Raw genomic sequence first — 25,630 nt, 5'->3', positions numbered from 1 at the left:
GGAGGAAACTGGAGCACCCAAAGAAAGCCCCCCATGGTTATGGGGAATACCTATAAATTCTTCAGACAGCAGCAGATTCAAACCCAGGTCACTGGTGCTGTAATGTTCTGATTGTACATTCTACATAATGTTAATTAATTAGACTTGACAACAGAAAATATTTTTGCTCTTAAACTTTGAGTAAAAGGAAACTAAAAGAATAATCGTACATTTTTTCAGTTTTACAGCTGAACAGTACTTTCAAATTGTTTATTTTCTAGCAAATCACAAATGTGAACACGGTCTGCGAAGACTACACAATGCCGCAGTTCAATTGTATTTCCTTGAAATGTTATCTTCCATGTGAAGATCCAAATGTTTAGGAAAATAGTTAGTGTCTAGCTGGATTAGTATTTTCTCAGACTGTTAAAATGCAATATTATCTTCTTTACATTTTTCAAAACATAACTAAATAAATCTTCAATATATTTTAAAATGCAGATATAGTAGTTTAAAAAGTGTCTTACCTGCTGGTACAGCAGTTGGTAAAGATACTTTAGAAAGAAAAGAAATCATGCAATAGCATGAAAAATGTAAGTTACATACATCTGCCTGGCAAAGACTGACTGCAATTGTGAATGAATTAATCTAATCACCAGAACAGAACAGCACTGCAGTTTCTCCTAACCAAATTGCAGCTCCACGTAATAAGTTCAATACGGAAGACACACGGAAGCCTCCAAAGTGTAGCTATCCGTAAATGTCTTTCAACCATGTGCCATCATCATCGTCACGGAGAGGGTCAGGTATTTCTACTTGGGATGGTGTTATGTTCTCTCTGGATGGAGCACTGTTTCGATTCTTCAGGCCAAATTTCTGTTTCAGTAAATGGAACTGATTCTTGACGTAGTTGTAAAATTCATATTCATACCGCATTCGTTGGAACAGCACTTTAAATGCTTCTGTGGATGGTTTTTGTTTTTTCACAGTGATAGTCCCATTTCCAAGTTTTCTGTACTCTGCAATGGAAGCAGAAATATTTTCAATTTGTTCTAAGTTATAGACTACTCATTTATGAACATTATTGTAACAACTAAAGCATTTTAATTCTGAAATTAAGTTACCTTAAGTTTTTAAATCAACTGATGCCAGTTGAATGATTCCCAGTTTTCTAAATTTTATTCCTTGAAGAACAAAGCAGATGAGCTCAGTGTGGATCAACACTTGGAGGTATGATGTGGTGGCCATTAGAGACTGGGATGGTTCAGGAACAGGATTGGTTCCTTCAAGTGCTGGGTTTTAGATATTTCAGAAGGACAGGGAGAGAGATGAAAGAGATGGGGGAGTGTGACGCTGTTGATCAGAGATGGTGTCATGGATGCAGAAAAGGTGGAGGGATTGTCTATTGGGACTCTGTGGGTGGAGGTTAGGAACAGGAAGAGATCAATAACTTTAGGTGTTAGGTGTGTGCAGGAAGGTTTCTTAACACAATATGTAGATAAGCCGACAAGAGGAGAGTTTGTATTTGATTTGGTAGTGGGAAATGAGCCTGGTCGGGTGTCAGATCTCTCAGTGGGAGAGCATTTTGGAGATAGTGGTCATAATTCTATCTCCTTTACAATAACATTGGAGAGATAGGAACAGGCAAGTGAGAGAAAAAAAACATTTAATTGGAGTAGGGGGAATTATGAGGTTATTAGGCAGAAAATTGGAGGCTTAAATTGGGAACAGATATTCTGAGAGAAAAGTATGGAAGAAATGTGACAAAATGTTCAGGGGATATTTGTGTGAAGTTCTTCATTGGTATGTTCCAATGAGACAGGGAAGTTATGGTAGGGTACAGGAACTGTGGCTGTAAAAAAAAGTCAAGAAGAAAAGCTTACAAAAGGTTCAGAAAGCTAGATAATGTAAGAGATTTAGAATATTAAAAGGCTAACAAGAAGGATCTTAAAAAGGAAATTAGGAGGGACAGAATGGGCAGGATTAAGGAAAACCCCAGGCATTCTACAAGTATGTGAAGAGCAAGAGAATAAGACATGAAAAAATAGGACCTATCAAGTGTGACAGTGGGAAAATGTGCATGGAATTGCAGGAAATACGTAATGAATATTTACTTCAGTATTCACTAAGGAAAAGGATCTTGTGATTGTAGTGATGTCTTGCAGCAGACTGAAAAGTTAGAGCATGTAGATATTAAGAGAAAGAATGTGTTGGAGTTTTTGGAAAGCATCAAGTTGAATAAGTCTTTGGGACTGGATGAGGTGTACTCCAGGACAGTGCAGGAGGTGAAGGAGGAGACAGCAATGATCTTTGAACCATCAATGGGGACAGGAGAGGTACTGGAGGACTGGAGGGTTGGGGATGTTATTCCTTTATTCAGGAAAGGGAGTAGAGATAACCCAGGAAATTAAAGACCAGTGAGTCTTACTTGGTAAGTTGATGGAGAAGATCCCGAGAGGCAGGATTTATAAACATTTTGGGAGATATAATATGATTTGGAATAACCAACATGGCTTTGCCAAGGGCAGGTAGTGCCTTACGAACCTGACTGAATTTTTTTTGAGGATGTGACAGAACACGTTGATGAAGGAAGAGCAGTAGATGTACTTTATATGGATTTCAGCAAGGCATTTGCTAAGGTACCCAATACAAGGCCAATTGAGAAAGTAAGGAGGCATGGGATCCAAGGGGGTCATTGCTTTGTGGGTCTGGAACTGGCTTGCCTAGAGTGGGTGTAGACAGGTCATATTCTATATGGAGGTCAGTAATCAGTGGTGTTTCTCAGGGATCTGTTCTAGGCCTATTACTCTTCATAATTTTTATAAATGACCTGGATGATGATACTAAGAATGAGGGGCGTTGTGGATAGTGTGGAGGGCTGTCAGAGGTTACAGCAGGATATTGATAGGATGCAAAACTGGGCTGAGAAGTGGCAGATGGAGTTCAATCCAAGTGTGAAGTGGTTCATTTTGGTAGGTCAAATAGGATGGCAGAATATAGAATTAGTGATAAGACTATTGGTAGTGTGAGGAGCAGAGGGATCTTGGGATCAGAGTCCATAGCATGCTCAAAACAGTTGTGCAGATTGATTCTGTGGTTAAGAAGGCATACACTGTATTGGCCTTCGTTAATTGTGGAATTGAATTTAGGAGCAGAGAGATAATGTTGCAGCTACATAGGACCCTGGTCAGACCCCACTTGGAGCACAGTGTGCAGTTCTGATCAGGGTGCAGAGGATATTTACAAGGATGTTGCCTGGTTTAGGGAGAATGTCTTATGAAAATAGGTTGAATGAACTTGGCCTTTTCTCCTTTGAATGGTAGAGGATGAGAGATGTTTAAGATAAAGATGTTTAAGGTGATGATGGACATTGATCATAGTCAGAGGCTTTTTCCCAGGGCTGAAATGGTTGCCTTAGGGAAGTTGGTACAGAGGAGATGTCAGGGGTGTTTTTAAAAAAAAATGCAGAGTAATGGGTGCATGGAATGGGCTGCCAGCAACGGAAGTGGAGGTCCTTTAAGAGAATTTTGGATAGGTATGTAGGATAGAAAAATAGAGGGCTATGGGAAAGCCTAGTAATTTCTATGGTAGGGACATGTTCTGCATAACTTTGTGGGCCAAAGGGCCTATATTGTGCTCTAAGTTTTTTTTAAATGTTTCTATGATGCAAAATATACTTCAGATTACATTTGGAAACGTTACCAAAATTAGAATTGCACACACTTCGGTGATGTTACATGATGTATAACACAGCATGGTACCCAACAATCATTGCAGTCAAGGAATGAAGTACCAGAAGATGGAGTGAATATATTACAGCTTCAGTAAGGATGGGAAGAGTGGTAGACAGGGATGAAGACTAAAGTAGATTGAGAAAATTGAGTGCATTCAGAAAATATCTTTATCTGAAAATCCAAAACGTTTCAAAAGGCAAAAGAAAACACAAGAAAGCTAAAGAGAAGTGTGACAGAATATAGAAATGTTTTTGGGAGATAAATTGGGGCAGGGATTTTAGTGTAGGTCACATACAAACACTTAAAAATAGATCTTATTTAAAATATTGGAGCTCTGCTAATGCTAGACATATCAGCCCCAGTACATTTGCAGAAGCTTTGGAGAGTGCCCTAGAGACTTCACTAATGGATTGTTGTTTACAAAAAGGTTTACAGATGAAAAAACTTGTCGGACCCACATTCTGTCTGGAGTGGAACTTGTTGTTCTGGGAGGGTCATGTGGTTTTGCAAGCAGAGAGAGTCAAACAGGCTTTTTCTCTGAGAGAGAGAGAGAGATACACACACACAGATCAGTTCTACAGTTTTATAGTCAACAGCAGCAACTGGGACTGGATCAGGACAAAGCTTGTGGAAAACCCCATTTGGAAGATGGGTTGTGAGTGCTGAATTCCGCCTGGTCAGAGCCCTTGTAATTCATGCAAGAGGAGAAGACTGGCTGACTAATGTTTCACTTGAAGTAAGAGAAACAAAAAAGCGCACTGTGGTGACCTCAAAGAAAGAGGTTATCATCTGGAGAACCCTGAGGGGGCAAGTTTCTTCGGCAAGACACTGAAGTAGTTGTGGGTGTCTCTCTCTGAAAACCGACAAGAACCTTCCTGAGTGGTAACCATTTACCTTTCAAGCACCAAAGCCTGGTGAACTTCATAAATGTTAAATTCTGTGCACAGTGTAAAAATTGCCTTCAACTAGTGAACTTGGAGGAATGAGAAGTGAGATTGGACTGTGAATCAAAGAACTTTTCTGAACTTACACACACATTACATACACGGGTGCTTAGAATTAGAAGGGGGTTAAGTTCGGTTAGTTAAATCAATAGTGATAAGTTAAAGTGTGATTCTGTTTTCATGTTTAAAGATGATTAAAAGCAAAATTTTTAAAGTAACTATTTGTCTTGGTGAATATCTATTGCTGCTGGGTTTTGGGTCCTCTGGGCCCGTAACAGCAGCATTCTGGTGGAATTAATTAACACTTGGTTGATGTGTACTCTTAAAGAAGATCTGAAAAGAAAAAGGATAAGCAAGGAGAAGCTTCATTGTCAGGGACCTGGAGACCTGAAGGCAAGGACACTTGATACAAAATGAAGTACAGAAGTATTGAGTTTAGAGAATGAGGACTTAGCTAGATGATACCAAGGTACGGAAGACAATTTCCCAAGGGATGGTGAACTAGTATAGAAAGGTATTTCATAGATGGCCTTGACACAATGGGTAAAGGGTCCAGTTTTACATTGTATAACTTTATGACAACACCGGATTGTGGATTGTAAAATAAACAAGAGACCAACACAAATGTTACAAGCTGCCCAGTTTAAATTTCCCAGTTCTCATTCAGAGGTTCACTAATTAAAGATTTTGACCATCTTTTCAAATGATACACAGAAGTTATCAATCTGGGTAATCGACATCCCCTTCAAATATCATTTGGCAGCAGAGCATTCAGTGAAGCCACCTCCTTCCTATACCCATTGTTCTCTTTTTTTGTTGTAATTCTTTATTTATCGCACTATAAACCATATCGACCAATATATTTACAGATGCATCTCTTTAAATATTCACAGTGACATTTTCTCTTTTTTTTCACACTTCCCACCCCCCTCCAAAAACAGTAAATATTGAACATATAAAATACAATTAAACAATATCTTTAAACAAAAGGAATACAAACAAAAAAGACGCATCATCTACTTATACTCATTAAAACTGATCGTGTTTATCTTCTTATCATTTTGGGTGGTGGTGCTCCAAGGCCTGCTCTTTCTGTAATGTTCCATATATGGTTCCCAGATTTTTTTCAAACATTGTAACTTTGACTTTTAAATTATATGTGATTTTTTTTTCCCCAATGGGATACACTTAAACTTGGTTATATACTCTGTTAATGTTTATAGTCATATAGTGCAACATGGCCATCTTGTATCTTTATTTTCACTTCTTTTCTGCCTCTTCACCACCTCCATCCCTTTTTTCCATTAGTTTTTTTAAGTTTTCCTTTTTCATCTCAATATATAACAACGCACTTAAGAGATGAAATACCCCAACAATCCCCACAACCAATAACCCTTTAATCCCAAATGAACCTCACCTCCTTGGATTTCCCCTTGTCGGCAACCACAACTCCCCTTTCCATTCGGTTTGCAAACTTACTCGCAAGCGTCAACCAATTTCGCAGTGACCAATATTCTCCCCCCCAGAGAACACTATTTTCCTATACTTATAACAAAGCTCTCTCTCTTTTTTTTCCTTCTTCCCCTTCTCTTATTCATCTTTAAATCTTTACATATACATTATCTTTACTTTATATTTTTACATATTTTTGTATATTTTCTTCCTTCTTGTCACTCCTCCTTCTTTCTTCTCCCGTCCTGCAAATATTCAGCAAATTCTTGGGCTTTCTTTGGGTCTGAGAACAGTCTATTCTGTTCCCCAGGAATTAATACTTTGAGTACTGCTGGATGTCTTAATATAAAGGTATAAGATTGTTTTTGCCGTATTGAATTCCTTCCTCTTCTTTAAAAATTCAAAGCTTATGTCTGGGTAAAAAAATATTTTTTGTCCCTTATATTCCAACGGCTTATTGTCTTCTCTAACCTTCTTTCTTGCCTGCTCCAGTATGTTTTCTCTTGTCGTATATCTTAGAAATTTTACCAATATGGATCTCGGTTTTTGATGTGGTGGTGGTTTCGGTACAAGCATTTTATGCGCCCTTTCGATTTCTATTTTTTCATGTGAATGTCGTTCCCAGCACCTTCGGAATTCACCCTTTTATAAATTCCTTCATATCTGACCCTTCTTTGCCTTCTTTCAGGCCCACTATCTTTATGTTGTTTCGCCAACTGTAGTTTTCCAATACGTCAATTTTTTGTGACAATAAATCTTGTGTCTCTTTAATTTTTTTTCCACTCTCTTCCAATTTCTCTCTTAAATCATTTATCTCCATTTTCTACAGCAGCTTCTCATTCCTGCACATCTTCTATTCTTTTCCCTATTTCAGTCAGGACCAACTCTAAGCTTTGCATTCTGTCTTCAGCTCTTTTCGTTTTTCTTTTGATTGAACTAAATTCTACTGATAGCCATTCTTTTAATGACCTCATTTGTTCTTCGAAAAAGGCTTTATCTAAACTTTGTCCTTCTATTTTACCTTCTTCTTTCCTTGGAAATTCTTGGTCTTCTTAATTGGGAAACAGATTGAAATTACCTGAAGGAAGAAGCTTTGAATATGTAATTACAGGCACAATGATAATTAAAATATTTATAACGAATATGTACATTAAGCTGCAAGATAAGGAAAATTATTAAATAAACCTAAACAGAAGTGGGAAAAGGATTTAAACATAAAGATAAAAGATGAAGTATGGGAAAAGTTATGTTCTGGAACTATGAAGAATACAATAAATACAAGGTCACGCATGATACAGTATAATTGGTTACACAGGCTATATATCACTCCTCAAAAATTAAAAGAATGGGATTCAAAATTATCGGATAGATGTTTTCGCTGTAAGAAGGAAATGGAAACAACAGTACATGCAATTTGGGCATGTACGAAAGTGAATACATTTTGGGAAGAACTAAATCAGATATTAAATAAAATTACAAAAAATAACAGACCAAAAATTCCAAAGATCTTTCTTTTAAGTAACATAAGAAGTAAAGAATTAGGCCTCAAATTGGATAAAGCGCAAAAAAATTCATTATGATAGCCTTAGCGATAGCAAAAAAATGTATAATGTCAACTTGGAAAATGGAAGAGAGCCTGAGAGTACAGCAATGGTACATGGAAATGAATAAATGTATTCCATTGGAAAAAATAATATATAATTAAAAAAATAAAGTCACATTGTTTGAATAAATTAGGGAACCATACATGGAACATAACAGACAGAGCTTGCCTGGACCTCCATCACCCAAAATGAAAATGATAAGAAGACAAAACGACTAGATTCAGTGTGTAACAAATAGATGACGCATTTTTCTTGTTTATTTTCCTTTGTGTGAAGATATTGTTTTATGGCTTTACTCTATTGTATATGTTGAATATTTATGGGTTTTGGAGGGGGGTGGGAGGAGGGGAGGGAGGGAAAGGGGGAAAAAAAATGCCACTGTGTAAATTTAATGAGAAACGTTTGTACATATTTTGGTTGATATAGTTCAAAGTGTGAAAAATAAAAAAAAAAAACAGTTGCCTCCTCCCCCACCCATCAGCTTCATCAACTTTCCTATATAATCCGAGCCAAAAAACTGTCTATTCAACCTACAACACCACAATTTTTTCACTATTGGCCAACTGTAAATATTTATTCTTAAATCACCAAAGTGTTAAAGGGACTCGGGCAACATGCACAGAAAGCAATAGGCAGTCAATGTTTCGGCCCGAGCCTTCGTCAACCCCCATTTACAGATGTGCCTTTCCTCCCTTATCCATCAATTACCTCTTGCCTATGGCCTAGTGCTTCTCCCCCTGTGCCCCCCACCATTTTATTCAGGTGCCTGCCTACATTTTGTTCATACCTTGATGAAGGGCTCAAACCCAAAATGTTGGTAATGTATCTTTATCTTTGCTATATAAAGTATGTTGTTTGCCCTGCTGATCTTCTCCAGCATTGGGTTTTTACTCCAATCACGGTGTCTGCAGGTTTTCGTATTTTACTCTCGCCTGAATACATTTTTTTGTTCCATCCTAATGTTCAGCAAGATGCCAATAATCCTGAAATCCCAATGGTTTGGCATCTGGTGCACTTATGAATCTTGTTAAATGCAGACTTACTCTCCATGTAGTTATGAGAGTGGATTGGATGTGTGTGGCTGGAACCAAATACGCTATAACGCTCACAGTCTGGATCAGAGTTCTGGCCACAGACAAGGCCAACACACCCAGTAGTACAAGCTTAAATTCACTGGGTTCTGATTCTGGTCCTCCCTTTTACAACTGAAAAACTTATTGTATAACACATTAAACATGTGAAGCAATTTGTGTTAAGATGATAGGAAATGACGTTTAATTGTTTGGAAAAGCATATTGGAATTTCATGGTATTGTTCTTGCAGCACAATTTTTTTTAAATGGAATCCTTTTCCCAAAGGGCTTCTCAATCTTCAATGAATGCCTTAAAATGTTTGGCATTACTCATGTAATTCTCTCTATCTCCAGAGTAAATAACATTTCCAAAAGGAAGTCTCAACTTCTGAGTGGGCACAGCAACTTCACACAGACATTAGTTGGTACTGTACCAACGTCATCGTGTCAAACAGAAACCTTACTGTAGTTAACATGAAGCTCAGACTTCAAAAAAAGTGGAAAATTAAGTATTCTGTCTGGCATGCTCTGTACACTACAGTAGAGGGTTATTAAAAATACAAGTTAAGTTTTAGCAAGAGACATTGTAAACTTGCATTCTTTCCAGAACTATTAATGCATTTCAGGAACAAACACCAGCTTCTTGATACTTCCAAACCTGTTCTGTTGTCTATCATGTAACTTTTATAAATGACTTTCAATGGTGCAAAAGATGCTAAACACAAGTTAAAGCACAATTCATGAGCGATGTGACAAATTAGGTGCCTTTAGTATTTGAGAAGTGGATTTTGCACGCATGATGCATTGCCCTTCAAATATGCATAAAATACATAATTCTGGCTTCTTTTATTGTTTTAATTAATAAGGAAAAACTGATCGTAAGATTAAAGCTTTTTTTTTTAAGAACAAAATCTTATATTTCTGAATACTAGGATATTTATTATGAAAGATGGCACATATTACATGCCCCACCAAAACCTGGAAGTCCTAACCAGGTGAAGGACATTCCAGTCAATTTTCACATCTTGAAACTTTTGAATGAGGTTTAAATGGGGTTACTTAAATGACCAAATTCAGACCTATTAAAATAAAGGAACTCTTCCTCCCCAACTCCATTTCTACTTCCATAATAAAGTTGGGAGTTACCTCTCCTTGGATCTGTGTCATTACCTCTGTCTGATTTGTGCTCCTGTCAACAGACATTGACATTAATATACATCTGAAAGCTGTGGTGCCAAGTGCACAATGTAAATGCAGATCATTATCAACAATTTGAAGTTTATCCTGAGGGAATCAAGGTTGTTTTCTGTTCAAACTATTAATATACTCTCAATAAGCTTCAATTTGGTTCGGCTGGAAATATCACAAAAATGAACTTGCCTTTTACATTTTATTTTTGAGCCTGGGTGTCCATGTTCAGATTTGCAGAATCTTGCAGATCAAACCAACTAACTTTGCTAATTATTCCACCATTTCTCACTGTCGAAAATCATTCCCTTCGAGATCCAATTGATATTTTAAAATATGCTCTGCATTCTTCTCAAGAGTAAACAAACCTAAAATGTATTCCTGATTTTCTGAGCAATGTGAAAAATCCAATTAGTTAAAGGCCAGTCTTTGCATTTGCAACATTTGGAGTGACACAGAACTATTTGTACATAGCTACAGCAACTTTTAAATAAACATTTGTGAGGAAACGCTAGAGTTTAATGAGATGTGTTACGAAGAAACAGAGGTAAATTTACCTGCACTGTGATAAAGAGTGCTGGCATCTTTGAAGTAATGAGGTAGTAGTCGCTCCAGCAAAAGCAGAACATCTTCCAGCTCTTCTAGAATTCCTACAAGCAGGTAATTCTCATTCATGTTCTCTTTGGCTCTCTGCAGAGCCCATTCCCCTGGGTCTCTATTAAACGAGTCATAGTACAGAATTAAAGCACCCATGGTAACAGGACAGTGACGTTTTAAAATGGAGTCTTTGTAATTAACACAACAATTAAAATGCAAATAGACCATAATGGCCACATCGCCATCATGACAAATAGTGCTTATTCTTGGAAGTCCACATTTTCTCCAATGGAAAGGAATTTTTGGGTGACAAGATTAGTACAAAAACAGGCCCTTGGCCTACTGGGACAATGCTGACCATCAAGCACCCATTTACTTTAATCCCACATTCTTGGCACTGAATTCTTCCAAAACTTCCAACACCTCTTAGATTGTACCACTCACTTCCACACCAGTGGAAATCTAGAACAGACAATTAACCTATCTATTCATGCATTTTAAGGTGGCATGGTTGGCGTAGTGGTTAGTGCAACACCTTTACAACACCAGCAATCGGGACGAGTGTTCAAATCCCACACTGACTGTAAGGAGTTTGTACATTCTCCCCGTGTCTGTGTGGGTTTTCCCCAGGGCCTCCTGTTTCCTCCCACCATTCCAAAAAATATATACTGGGGCTATAGATCATATGATTGTAAATTGGGCACATGGACTTGTGGGCCAAAATTGCCTGTTACTATGCTGCATGTCTATATTTAAAATTTTTAATTTAATCTTTGAGACATAGGAGAAAACTGGAGCACCTGGAGGAAAACCATGCAGTCACAAGGAGAACATCCAAAATCCACAGACAACCTATTTGGCCCATCTTGGCCTCGCTAATAATCAATCTGCTCTACCAATGCGTGCCTCACAACAGGAGCTAATTGACTCTCCTTTATTTTTCTTTCTGAGACTCCATTCCAGGCACTGATCATTTGTGAAGTGGTTCTAATTGTCAATCCTGAACTTGCATCTGCTGGTTATGGAGCCATTATGTGGCTGTAATGGTCGAAGCTGAAACCATGATGAGGATTATCCTTATTTATTCGAATCTTGTGCACCTTCCCTCAAATCACACACTAAACCTTTCTTCACAACTCACTCCCTTTAACGGATTGGAGATTTTGCCATGCCTCCAAGACGGACAAACAAAATGTGTAAGGCGCTGCCAGACCAGAGCTCAGCATTGCTCTGCATGGCAACCACAGACTTGAATTCAACAGATTTCAAAATAGCCGAGCACGGTTTTCATTATTGAACCTCATTAACAACTGCTTTAACAATTTAACAAGTGTAAATCGATCAGTAATCCAAAATCCAATTTTAGAAAATGCAGCACCCTTCCTTTGTTTTATTTCCCAATTTCTTTTTGTGGATTTGCTTAACTGCACTGAAAGTTATCTCCTATAATCCAGCCAACTTCCCTGGTTATATTTGGAGCCAGACACGAAATTCTTGGAACACAGAAGGAATATTAGCTCAATTGCACTCTCAAATCTATTCCATCATCAATCAGCGTGGTGAATCCTTGGCCTAACTTTCTATTTTGCTTTGGATGCACATCTACCAATACCTCGGTTTGATAATGATCAGATCTCAGATTTAAAGTTAATAACTGCTATTTGTCAATGAAGGTTTCAAACCTATTACTCTGTGTGGAAGCATTTTCTATCTTAAAAAAAAACATTAGATTCCTTCAAGATCCCACAACAAGATACATATTCTTCTGTTCTTTCAGTATTTTGAAGGGATCACTCCTTTCACAACTTCATTACCCACTCTTCCATACCTGCTTGGCACTCCATGTTATTTAACACTTTCCCATGCAATTGGAGACAAAAATGGCAACACGTGTTATTTCACCTCTTCCGTTTCTACAATTCAGGGATCCAAACAGTTTTTCTAGATGAAGCAGCAACTCCCTTGTATTTCTTCCAATCTAAAGGACTGCATTCAGTGTTTTTAATATGTGACCTCCTTTACAATAGAGAATCCAAATGCAGATTGGGTGACCGTGTTTCAGAACATCTGTGCTCAATCGCGGGTCAACTGTAACTTTTATTCACTACCCATTCTGACCTTTGTCTGTGGCCTTCTTGATGGGGAATGGATGGGTCAAGGGATTGAACGTCCATGGTGAAGATGAGGAGATCAGGGCCACAGAATCGGAATTCTTCAAAAAGGTAGAGAGCATGTCCTGGATGTAGATGGGAAGAGACTGGATGAGATGGGGGAAACAAGATGGTGTCAAGGTATGAGGACATAAGTTCAGTGGGACAGGAGCAAGGCAGAGACAATGGTTCTGCCAGGATTCCTCTGTTTGTGAATTTTAGGTGAGAGATAGAAGCAGGTTGTGCATGGTTGGGGTCCATCAGGTTAGAGGAGGTGGCAGAGAGATCCCATGACATAATGAGTTCAGCGATGGCCTGGGAGATGATATCTTGATAATTATTAGTAGGGTTGCTCCAGACTACAATCAGGCCTCCCCTTGACTGTGGGAAAAAGGTTAACTTTTTCTTTCCACAGATGCTGCTTGACCTAGTTCGTTTATCCAGGATTTTGTCTTTTTATTTCCTATCTTAACTCTGTTAAGGTTTGTCTCAAATTTTTTTGGTCTACCGAAATGTACATCTTCAAAATCTTGCTGAATGTCTCAACTTCTGATCAACCCCTTAAATTGAAGGTATCATTCTGGTAAATTGATTTTACCCTCCAATCAAGACCAAAACATCTTTATGTTCCAGCTGCGTGGACATAAAGAACAGCAGTTTATTTGTCGCTGACATCTTAATAATCTACTTGTTGGGTTTCAAGTTTTGTTGAACTGCTCTTGATTTTAGCTTATTGTTCAGAAAGCCTATGTCCTTTCCATTTCAAGGCAACCTTACACTGACCAATATTGGAATGTTAACCATAAATTTTCTATTTTACAATCTACCATTTGATTTATCTGTACTATTTATAGTGCTGCATACTTGTGTATGAACAGAAACCTGTAGAGTTGGCCTTTTATCTCTTCATTGTAAATCTCAATGGAAAGCTGCCCGAAAGAATATGTGCAATTTTGTCTCCTGCTCTTCAGCCACTTTAATCACCAGGTCAATGTTTTTGTTTGATTTCAAAAAGTTCATCAGTAAATCACAACATATAGGGAACTTCATACATTTGCAGCATCAAGACATTCCCCCTGTCCACTATTTGAGTCATTTCAAAATATTTAATCACAATTTTTCTTACACCTTTCTCTCTCTTCTTGAGAACACACCACGAATTTTGACTGGCCAATATCAACTACATAGTTGGAATTTGGGATCCATGTCTCAAATTGATGACCATTTTTTAAATCCTGATTCTTTGCCACAAGTTCATATTTATGTCATGATGTCACTTCCTCAAAGTTGTGGGAAGATGCATTAATAAAAACATTGATAGAAAAAAATAATTCAGAATTTATCTCACCTGCATTTGGGATGTTGGCCACAAAAATATGGGATAATGTAGAATACCCTGGGATTGTTGCATTCAGGGTAATTTTCTAAAATGCAGTCATTGATATCCTTGCAGACAAATGAGAAAAGATTAAATATAAATCAATGCAGAATCGTTGAACTACACACTGCAGGACAATGGCATTAAATGTTTTGCATTGGTGGTGGCCCTTGAGCACAACTATCAGACTGTTTCATTTCAGTGCTCTTTACCCAAAGAACTGTAAATTATTCCCTTAAATCAGTTTTGACTTGCTTTTTAATCCTTTCCTGCACTGCATTTTAAATCACAGTGACATGCTGTGCAAAAATATATTCTTTGTGCCACCTGCTTTTTCACCCAGCTTCTTCAAATCTGTGCACCTTGGTTATGGTTCCCCTCTCCCTTCAGAGCCAGTTTCAGATTTATTGTCAGAGTACAGGGGCCTGTTTCCGTGCTGTAAACGGTTATATGGTTATATATCACATACAACCCTGAGATTCCTTTTTCCTGAAAGCACAGCAGAATTACCACTAATTGGTAAACAAAGAATAAACATAAACAAACTCTGCAAATCAGAGAGAAAAAAAGAAAATCAGTAAAGTGCACAAGTATGAGTCCTTAAATGAGTTTGTTGTTGAGGAGCCTGATGGTGGAGGGAAGCTGCTGTTCCTGAACCTGGTGGTGAGTCTTGTGGCACCGATACCTCTTAACTGATGGCAGCAGCGAGAACAGAGTATGTGCTGGGTGGTGTGGTTCTTTGATAATTACTGCTGCCCTCGAACATGCAGTGTTCCATGTAGATGTACTCAATAGTGGGGAGGGTTTTGCCTGTGATGTCCTGGGCTGTGTCAACTACTTTTTGGAGGGCTTTACGCTCCGGGGTATTGGTGTTGCCATACCAGACCAGGATGTAGCCAATCAGCACACTTTCCTTCACACATCTGCAGAAATTTGTCAGGGTTTGCGGTGTCATACCAAAACTCTGCAAACTCCTAAGGAAGTAGAGGCGCTGACATGCTTCCTTCACGACGCCACGTGTTGGGTCCAGGAAAGATCCTCTGAGATAATGACTCCAAAGAACTTCTGGTGTGAAGGTGAATCAAGAATCAAGATCTTGGCTTGAGACACCTGACAATGTGTTCCCCTGCCTCTTCATTCGAGGAATTCAACTACAGGTGAATACCCTGGGAACTAAAGTTCGGAGATACCAAGATCGTCCTGTGGGTGACGATCTAAATTGGTGTGGCAGGTGTGCTGCCTGAGTCCTTGCATCACATCATGCAGACGTGCACCATAAACCATCATGCACATTGCGTACGGCATAATCGGGTGGCTCACTTTCTGGCGAAGTCCATTCGAAGGGAGGGACTCGAAGTGCTGGAAGAGCCAGGTTTCTGACGAGGGGATCTTTCTGCAAACCTGACCTCATTATCTGTGATGGCCAGGCTGCAGTAGTGATGGATATCGTTATCCCCACAGAAGAGCAAATGTTGGAGTCCCTGAATGGCAAGGTACGGAAGTACAATGAGCTCTTGGTTCAGGGGGCCATCTTTGACTTTTTGAAGAACATTGGCTGGGACATTGTGGTGGTGAAGTACGAGCCAGTAATCATGGGGTTTCATGGGTTTTTGGCATCTTGCTCTTCATCGGCACTTGCAGCTATGGGACTGTCACGCTGATGTCACTTTCCTTGTTATACGAGGGTTGTAGATGTGTTACGATATCTACATGTGGGGTGCAGGAGACAGGTGTTTCTAGATTCTGGACATATGATTGCTGGATTAGGTGGGCCCTTGACGGGGCCCTTGATTGGTCTGGTCCTCTGGTTGTTAACACTTGTTAACACTTAGGTGTTGCTCGTGTAAACATTTTTGCGTTTATGTAACATTCTCCTGAAAATAAATGCTCCACTTCTGATCCCCCAATGATCACTGGATTGTATACCTCTGGCTTTCCTTTCCTGAAGTTTACAATCAGCTCCTTAGTTTTAGTGACACTGAGTGCAAGGTTGTTGTTGGTGCACCATTCAGCCAAGTTTTCAGTCTTCATCCTGTATGCTGACTCCTCCCCTTCCTTTATACAACCCACTATCGTAGTATTGTCAGCAAGTTTGTAGATGGTGTTTTTGTCATACCGAGTTACACAGTTATAGGCGTAAAGTGAGTAGAGCAAGAGTCTAACAACACATCCCTGCGGTGCTCTGGTACTTATGGAGATTGGGGAAAGGTTCTTACCAATCTTCACAGTTATTTCGCCTTAACTATCAAAGCCATTCATGATCTTGAACTCCTCGATTAAACCTCTGCAGTTTTCTCACACAACTCTTGCTTTTCCACAGTCTTGACATCCTTTCTGAAGTCCATAAATGACTACAACATAAATTAAGGCCAATCCAGATTTGGACTAGAACAGTGACTTCCTTGCAACAATAAAAATGGTTAATTTATTGGCATCATTTTTTAAAGTATATATTGATATAAATGTTGGAAAGATTTCAATGAATTTCCTATTTTTTTATATTTATTGGAGTTATAAAACATCCATAACATTACTGGCATTGGGGTACTTGCATTTCATCTTCCTGTGGAGAAAAGTATTCAAATCGAGATCAAAAGTGAAATACAGAACTTTAAAATTTATTTGTTCAAAGGATGTGGGCATCACTGGCAAGATCATAAGCCCATATTGCCCATACTTGAACAGAGTGTCTATTGATTACACTGTCAACCGATGGGTTAAAGGAAAGGTGGTACATATGACTTCACTTACAGTAAACAAGTTTGATTGCAAATAAACTGAGTCAATTTACTCAGAAAACAGTCGATTTAAAGAGCAGAGGAAATGGAACTTATGACAGAAACTACAGGAGCTTTTCCAATGAAAGCAAGGTAGTTTCTACAGAAAAATTGTGTGCATAAATCTGCAATATGTCCATTAATATTGGCTGACAGAGTACTACCCAAACAAGAAGGCGAACTGTAATTACATGCAACTATCCTCGTAAATGTCCTTTGAACATGTGAAACAGATGCAAGATTAGGCCATCCAGTCCTTCAAGATCAGGGCTGATCTACCTCAGTGCTAAATTCAAACACAATCACCACATGCACTGATTTCCAGAAATACATCTCCTCCACGATCTCAATCAGTAACACAGCACTACATGGTTGTATTTTTAGCCCCCTGCTCTACTTGCTTTGCATCTATAACTGCGTGGCTTGGTACGTCAATAACGCCATCTACAAATTTGCTGAATGCACGACAGTAGAGGATTGAAAAAAAGGGGATGATGAGTCAACAGAGAGGAATGAGATTTGAAAACTTGGCTGAATGGTGTACTAACAACAACCTCGCACTCAGTCATCAAATCCAAGGAGCTGATTGTGGACTTTAGAAGGGGAAAACAAGAGGTGTATAATCCAGTGATCATTGGAGCAAATTTAAATTCCTGGGAGGACATTTCCTGGACTCAACCCGAATATCATCATGTCTGTGCCTTTACTTTCTTAGGAATTTGCGAAGGTTTGGTATGACATCAAAAACCTTGGCAAACTTCTACAGATGTATAGTTTGAATGTGTGCTGACCACTGCATCATGACCTGGTATGGGGGCAGAAGCTCTGAGTGGAAAACACTGCAAAAGGTAATGGGCACAACCCAAATATCACAGGCAAAATTCTTCTCACCATCAAGACAATCTCAATGGAACACTGTTGTCGAAGAGCAGCAACAAACATACCCAGAACAGTGGTTCTTAACCTCTTTCCACTCATATACCACTAAATAATCCCTATGCCATCGGTGCTTTGTGATTAATAAGGACTGTTTAAGGTTATATGTGAGTTGAGAATCACTGCTCTAGACACAATTGTTTCTGAAATATTTTGCTTTTTAAAAAAAAATATTTTATTTAACGTAGAAGCAACCATGAGTACACCAATAATTATACAAATAAATCTTTCTAAAAAATCAAAAACCCTTCACCCCTACAATACATGCCCCTCCTCCCATCTCTAGTCCCACTTAACCCCTAAAAGAAAAAAAGAGAAAACTAAAACAAAAATTAATACATCATGAAATAAGGGAACCCCACTACATCTAGATTAAAATCTACAAATTTCCCAATTAAAATAATCCAAATATGGGCCCCAAACCTTCCCAAAAATATAGTATTTATCTCTCAAAGATACATTATCTTTTCCAGTGGGATAAAAGACTGTAATTCTGAAAGCCATCTCTGCAAATTAATTTCTATCTGATCTTTCCACGTACTTGGTATACATTTCCTCACCACTGCTAATGCCAGTCTCAGAAAAGCTATTTGAAATTTATCCAATTTATATACCAAACAAATTCAAAAAATTTTGAATCTAAAGAAAATTTTATTTTCAAAATATTCTGTAAATAATCCTTGACATGAGAGCAAAAGGTTTAACCTTATCACAAGACCATACTGAGTGTAAAAATGTACCTTTCTGACCATTACATCAAAAACACATATCAGAATCAAATTATATATTTTTAAATGCTACAAAGTTAAATATAATTGATGTATAAAATTATAATTTACAAGACTGTACCAGACATTTATAATCTTTGTCATACTATCATTACAAATAGTTTTCCAATTATCTCTATCCAAATCAACTCCCAAATCATTCTCCCACTTTAGTCTTGATTTATGGAAATCAATTTTAGACATTTTCTGTTGCAATAATTTATACATTTCAGATATAAATCCTTTCTTCCCTCCATTATGAGCCATCATTTCAAATTTTGACTCTTTGGAAGAAACAAATTCTTCCCAAAGGAATCATACAACATTGATTTAATTTGATAATAACAAAAAAGTCTGAATAGGTACTTGATACCTTACTTTCTTTCAAATGAAAGAAATCAGCTTAATACATAACAATTATTTACTATTTTAATCCCTTTCTGATCCCAAATCTTAAAAAAGTAATTATTAACCATAAAAGGAAAAATTTTATTCTGATACAAAGCAGTATATCTAGAGAACCAATTTCATTATTTATCCCATCCCAAATATCTATCAAGAGATAAAATTGAACCCTTCTATCCTCACTAATTCTATTTAATTCTATGTCCACCCACATCAAAGGACTATCAAGATCAAACATTCTATTAATAAATTTTAGCTGAGCGGCCTTATAATAATTTTAAAAATTTGGAATTTGTAATCTCCCTCATTCTTATTTCCATTTTAATTTTCATCTTTTAAAAATTTTTTAGGAACATTACAAGGAACAGATTGAAAAAAATACTGAAGTCCAGGAAATACATTCATTTTTGTACAATTCACTCTTCCAACTAAATTTATTGGCAAGACTTTCCATTCAATTAAATCCTTTTTAATTGCGGAAAATAACGGCAAATAATTTAAAGCATATAAATTATTTATATGTCTATATAGTTTAATACCTAAATATTTAATATGATCAGTCCATTTAAAACATGCTATTCATTAACAAACAGAATAATCGGCTTTCGACAATGGCATACTTTTATTCCAATTCACTTTATACCATGATAATTCTCCACATTGTATTAACTTTTCCTGTAAAACTTTTAATGACTCTTGTGGCTCCACTAAATAAATCAACAAATCATCTACAAATAAACAAATCTTCAATTCATCCAAATCTGTTTTAATACCTTTTATATAACTGTGTTAGAGGTTCAATCACCAATACAAATAATACTGGCGACAGAGGACAACCTTGTCTAGTAGATCTCTCGACATTAAAAGAATCAGATAAAATCCCATTTGTCATAACTCAAGTTTTTGGTTGTTAATATACTGTGTTATGAGCCCAGAAGACCAAAAACCCAGTAGCAATAGATATTCACCAAGACAAATGGTTACTTAAACAAAAGTTACTTTTAATTATCTTTAAATACGAGAACAGAATCACACTTTAATTTATCATTATTGACTTAATTAACCTAACTTAGCCCCCTTCTAATTCTAAGCGCCTGTGTATGTAATGTGTGTGTAAGTTCAGAAAAGTTCTTTGATTCACAGTCCAATCTCAATTCTCATTCCACCAAGTTCACTGCTGCAGGCAATTCTTATACTGTGCACAAAATTTAACATTTATGAAGTTTATCAGGCTTTGGTGCTTGAAAGGTAAATGGTTACCACTCAGGAAGGTTCTTGTTGGTTTTCAGAGAGATTAGTTGTTCCAGGACACCCACAACTGATTTATTCCATCAGCCACTTGCCCCCTCAGGGTTCTCCAGATGATAACCTCTTTCTTTCAGGTCACCGCAGAGTTCATTCTTGTTTCTCTTATTTCAAATGAAACATCAGACAGCTAGTCCTCTCCTCTTGCATGAACCACAAGGGCTTTGACCAGGCTGAACTAAGTACTCACAACTCATCTTCCAAATGGGGCTTTCCATAAGCTTACCAGCTTGTCCTGTTCCAGTCCCAGCTGCTGTTTCTGACTGTATCACTGTAGAAGTGGTGCGTGTGTGTGTGTGTGTGTCTCTCTCTCTCTCTCTCTCTCTCTGAGAGAGAGCCTGTTTGACTCTCTGCTTGCAAAACCACATGATCGTCTTAGAACAGCAAGTTCTCTTCTAGGCAGCCTATGGCTCCAACAAGCTCTTTCATCTGTTACCTTTTTGTAAACAACAATCCATTATTGTAGTCTCCTGGGCCCTCTCCCAAGTTTTTGCAAGGCTCTGAGGCCCCGACATGTCTAGCTCCAGTATTTTAAATAAGATCGGTTTTAAAGTATTTGTATGTGACCCACACTAACAAACCCTGCCCCAATTTATCTCCAAAAAACATATCTATATTCTGTCACAACTGCCTTAATCCAATTTATAAACATTGGTCCAAACCAAAAATTTTCCAAACCATTTTTTAAAAAAAACCACCATTCCACTCTATCAAATACCTTTTCGGCACCTAATGATAAGACATTGTCATTAAGTTGATTTCTCTCATGAAATATTAATTACACTAATTAATTTAGTTATATTACCAGCAGAATATCTACCCTTCTCAAACCAACATGATCAATATGAATCAACTTAGGTAGAAATTGTGCTAACCTATTAGCTAAAATCTTAGTCAAAAGCTTGTAATCAACATTTAATAATGAAATTGGTCTATAAATTCTAGGATTTTTATTTAAGAATAACTGTTATAATACCTTGTGAAGATGATTCTGATAAAGATTGTGTAATTCTAATGCTGTAAAATTTCAGCAAACAACGGAAGTAATAATTTTTGAAATTTCTTTAAAAAATTCCACAGTAAAACCATTCTCTCCTGGAGATTTACCATTTGGCATTGAATTAGAACTAACATAATTTCTTTAGAATCTGTTGACTTCTCCAATTGTTCCTTAATCCAATCATTCAAAATAGGTCATTGTAACTTATTTAAAAATCCATCTATTTTACTTTGATCTTGCTGCACTTCTGAAGTATACAATTTTTTATAAAATTCCTTAAACTGCTCATTAGTATCCTGAGGTTTATAAGAAATTTTCAATTTTTGCCTTTATTGTTCGAGATTCTTGCTCAGATTTCAATTGCCATGCCAAAACTTTGTGCCTTTTCTCCCAATTCATAATATTTTTTAGATCTTTTCAATAAACGTTCAACTCTATAAGTTTGTAATGTATTATATTTCAATATCTTAGAATCTAATTGTACTTTTTTCTCTTTATCAAATGGATTCCTCTATAACTCTTTTTCAAAAACATTTATAGCTTTCTCTAACATAGCAACCTCAATTTTTTAAGTTTAACTGTAAAACTAATATGACTTCTTGAAATACGCTTTTAAAGTATCCCATAATATAAACTTACTGTTCACAGAATTTCTAATTACATCTAAAAACCGTTGTATTTGTTCATTAATATATTTACAAAATTCTTCATTTTTTAATAATAAAGAATTAAACCTCCAGCAATATGTAGAGACAATTTTATCTGTTATTGCATCTGACAATAAAACAAGTGAATGATCCGACAAAATTCTAGGCTTGCATTCAGTCAATACTACATTATTCAATAACTGAGCGGATTATAAGAAAAAAATCAATTCTAGAATAAGTATCATACTGAGCTGAATAGAAAGAATAGTCCCTCTCTTACGAGTTTAATTTCCTCCATCTATCAATCAAATTAAATTCCTTCATCAAAAACAATACATTTTTTTGCCATCTTTGTTCGAGGCATCACCTTACCAGATTTATCCACTATAGGATCTAAACAACAATTAAAATCACCCCCTATCATAATTTGATCATGAGAATATGATAAATTAAGTAAAAAATCCTCGTCATCTACATTTGGTGCATAGATATTCACCAAAGTCCAAGATTTGGAATAAATATTACAATTTACTAACAAAACGCTCCCTATTGACTCATATAATGATTCCAAACTAAAAGGCAAATTTTTATGAACCAAAATTGTCACCCCTCTAGCTTTAGAATTAAAAGATTAAAAGACTTGACCCATCCAGTCTCTTTTCAACTTTTGATGTTCAATTACAGGTAAATGAGATTCTTGCAAAAATGCAATATCAACTTTTAATTTCTTAATATAACTTAACACTCTCTTACTTTTAATCGGGTTTGAAATATTTTGCTTGAGAAAAATTGTCATTGGCCCATTTCCTTTGGAGTTTGAAACCGTGCACATAACGAGATAATTAGGTATGATTAAAACAGTGGTTTTCAAACTTTTTCTTTCCACCCTCATACCGCTTTAAGCAATCCTTTACCGCAGAGCCCACCTCACTGACAAAAGGCAAAGGAGGAAAAACCCAACACCCAACCCCAACCAACCAATTTTCCCCTGCAACCGCTGCAATCGTGTCTGCCTGTCCCGCATCGGACTTGTCAGCCACAAACGAGCCTGCAGCTGACGTGGACTTTTTTACCCCCTCCATAAATCTTCGTCCGCGAAGCCAAGCCAAAGAGAGAGACTAATCACAGAGCACCTATGGCATAGGAAATACTTAAAGTGGCATGAGTGGAAAGAAAAAAGTTGAGAACCAATGACCCAGAACATGCTGCCACTCTTCAGAGTGGAGTCATAATATTATTTACATTCACAGAGTACAAAGGTGCGAGTTTGGGTTTAAAATCTCAACTAAAAATGCACCTCTGGTTGTGCAGCATTCCCACTGCACTGGAAGTGTCAGCGCACACTTTGAGCTCAAGTCTTCATAAAGGAATATGAATCTTCTGACAAAAGAAGCATTTGCAATCATTATCAAGAAAGTAGCACACATGAACCTATGTAAATCAGTAAGCAGGCAAGAATTAAAATAATCAATGGGTTTTGTATGAAGACATTAAAACACAAACAGATGTGTTCAACTCCTTGAGGCAGTTATATTATTAAATTAGCTCATTGCTTCTTCTGCTCTCAATTCTATTTTCCCAGCCACTTCTCCATTTCTGCTGAAACTCTTTGCAAATGTGTGGATGGAATCTGGGAAATATCAACTGAACTTCTACACATGCAGCCTTTTGAGGGAGAAGGCTCCAGACTTTAATAATTTTACCTGACCCTGCTTCAAACTTAACAATTCTCTTTTAAGAATGTTGCCAAGGTCGCAGAGATTAGAGACCAGTGTTGTGAGGAAAAATTTGGGATTCTTTAGTCAAAAGCAAGGAGATAAGATCACAAGCAATTTTGGGAAATCATGTTGGTCAAATTACAATTAATATAGGGATAACATGCAAGATCAAATGAATATAAAGCACATTTTTAAACATAGATCATGTTTGGCCAACACCATTCCACTCCAGAAATGGTGCCAGAAAAAAAATCATGTTTGGAAAAACAAAGCCCAGAAACATTCAGATTTTGAGAAGTGAACTCAAGTGGATAGCCAGCAGAGACAGGGCCATCTGAATGGCTTCACTTTTGGCTAAACCTATTCATTTGGTGGATACAACCTCCATGCTGAATTAAAATGTGTCAAGTGAAGAGACGTGCTTCAAGTTTAAATTCTGCACCAGAATTTGCACTTGCCCCTATATCAAGGATCACACGTCAGCAGCTTACGAAAGGAAAGGAACACTGCTGGTTCATTTATTTCTGCTGAAAAGACAGAGCCCACATCTACATTCTCAGATGAAGGAAAAAGATTGATCTCACGGCATTACACAAATATTAGTCAACTTCTCCCAGTTGTCTTGCCCAATAATTTATTCAATAGCTTCCCAAACAGATTACATTCTCGTTATCTTTGTGGAAAATCTCAAGATGTTAGTTGGCTGGCCACACTTCCTACTGTGACTGTACATTGAGAGTAATTTACTGGTTGTGGAGCCCCTTAGAGCATCCTGTGGCTGTCAAATTTGCTACAGTTGGACGTTGCATGTTTTTTTTTTGTGTTTTTAAAAACTAAACAGTAAGTTTTGGAGATTTCACTCAAAATAAAAATCTATCTACATGGTTGCAACAGAACCAAAGTGCAGAGATGCCATGACATAAACAAACTTGCCATGTATCGTTCTTGATCTTTCATCCCTGGTGTTCTTATTTGATGATTTTGTTCAGAACGCCAATCCCCAAAACGTCGGAAGAAATAGTTTGACACAAACCGATTAATTGGATCCCTGATTATATTGATATGTACAGGCTGCTCTAATCCAAACCTGAAATAAGAAATGCATGCATCAAAATTGATAGCACTCACTCAAAATTTACATTGCAATGAAGTACATCGACAGCAAAATTCAGCAACATTCACTGTAATTTCTTGGGCACCACTCAAGTTCATAAATTTAATTTGCTGGAGTGACCACAAAAGATAGGAGCCACCAATCTTTTCTCTCACAAACATGTTCAAAAATGCAAAAATGGTGGCGCTGATGACGCCACTGCAATGGAAACGCTGCCGCTGGTGCGGATGCGCAGGGAGCGAAGAACAGAAATACAGTGCTCCCGTGAAGGTCCAACCACCCAGTCAACTGCCATCAGCTTCACACAGGCTTTGAATGGCCTGCTAAAGGAGTTGACTGTAATTTTATTTTAAATACCGCAACCATGGGGTCTACGCCAAAGATGGTGATGTCTATGATCGGCAACAGCCACAAGGGATTACAGACTCCAGGGGAGCGGAGGTCTGGTGCAGGGCACTAGAAAATGGGGAGACATCCTCTGTATGAGAAGAAGCAGCAGAGGAGATGACCCAAGGGATGGTGACCATGGTGGCAGACCAGTGAGGAAGTCTACGGCTGAAGGAACAACACATGCAGGGCGCTGCTGATGACTCGAGGCGAGGAATCCACGGAGGCCGCAGGCTGCTGGAGACTGGCTCAAAACTGGCTGAAGGGGTATCGGAACTGGGATGCGAGGGGGGTGCCGAAGAGTTCCTGACTGTGTTGGAGGTTCGGATCTGGAGCTCGGGTTGCCAATGGTTTGGACTGGCTCTGAGGCTGCAGAGGCTGAAAAAGCACTGTAGGCGAATCTACGGACACTCGGTGACTTGGGGGTACTCTTTTTGCTTCTTTTTCTCTGACCGTAAGAGGCGCTTCAGGTAATT

The 25,630-nt window shown here is 37.7% G+C and overlaps 1 protein-coding gene across 1 annotated transcript in view; it reads right to left on the bottom strand.

Annotated features, from left to right (window-relative positions):
- Positions 1 to 235: 235 nt before the first annotated feature.
- The window catches only part of usta (uronyl 2-sulfotransferase a), an 85,425-nt gene continuing 60,030 nt past the window's right edge, over positions 236 to 25,630 (bottom strand). Inside the window, exons 5-8 of the mRNA XM_069932257.1 lie at positions 24,587 to 24,740; positions 14,069 to 14,166; positions 10,531 to 10,688; positions 236 to 998 (exon numbers count right to left, since the gene is read on the bottom strand). Coding sequence (XP_069788358.1) covers positions 730 to 998; positions 10,531 to 10,688; positions 14,069 to 14,166; positions 24,587 to 24,740 — 679 coding nt within the window. The 3' untranslated portion in view covers positions 236 to 729. The remainder of the gene's footprint in view (positions 999 to 10,530; positions 10,689 to 14,068; positions 14,167 to 24,586; positions 24,741 to 25,630) is intronic.

This window comes from Narcine bancroftii, chromosome 4 (assembly GCF_036971445.1).
Source record: "Narcine bancroftii isolate sNarBan1 chromosome 4, sNarBan1.hap1, whole genome shotgun sequence".
Lineage (NCBI taxonomy): Eukaryota > Metazoa > Chordata > Chondrichthyes > Torpediniformes > Narcinidae > Narcine > Narcine bancroftii.
Note: the sequence above shows the minus strand (reverse complement) of the source record. Positions and strands in the feature narration are given on the sequence as shown.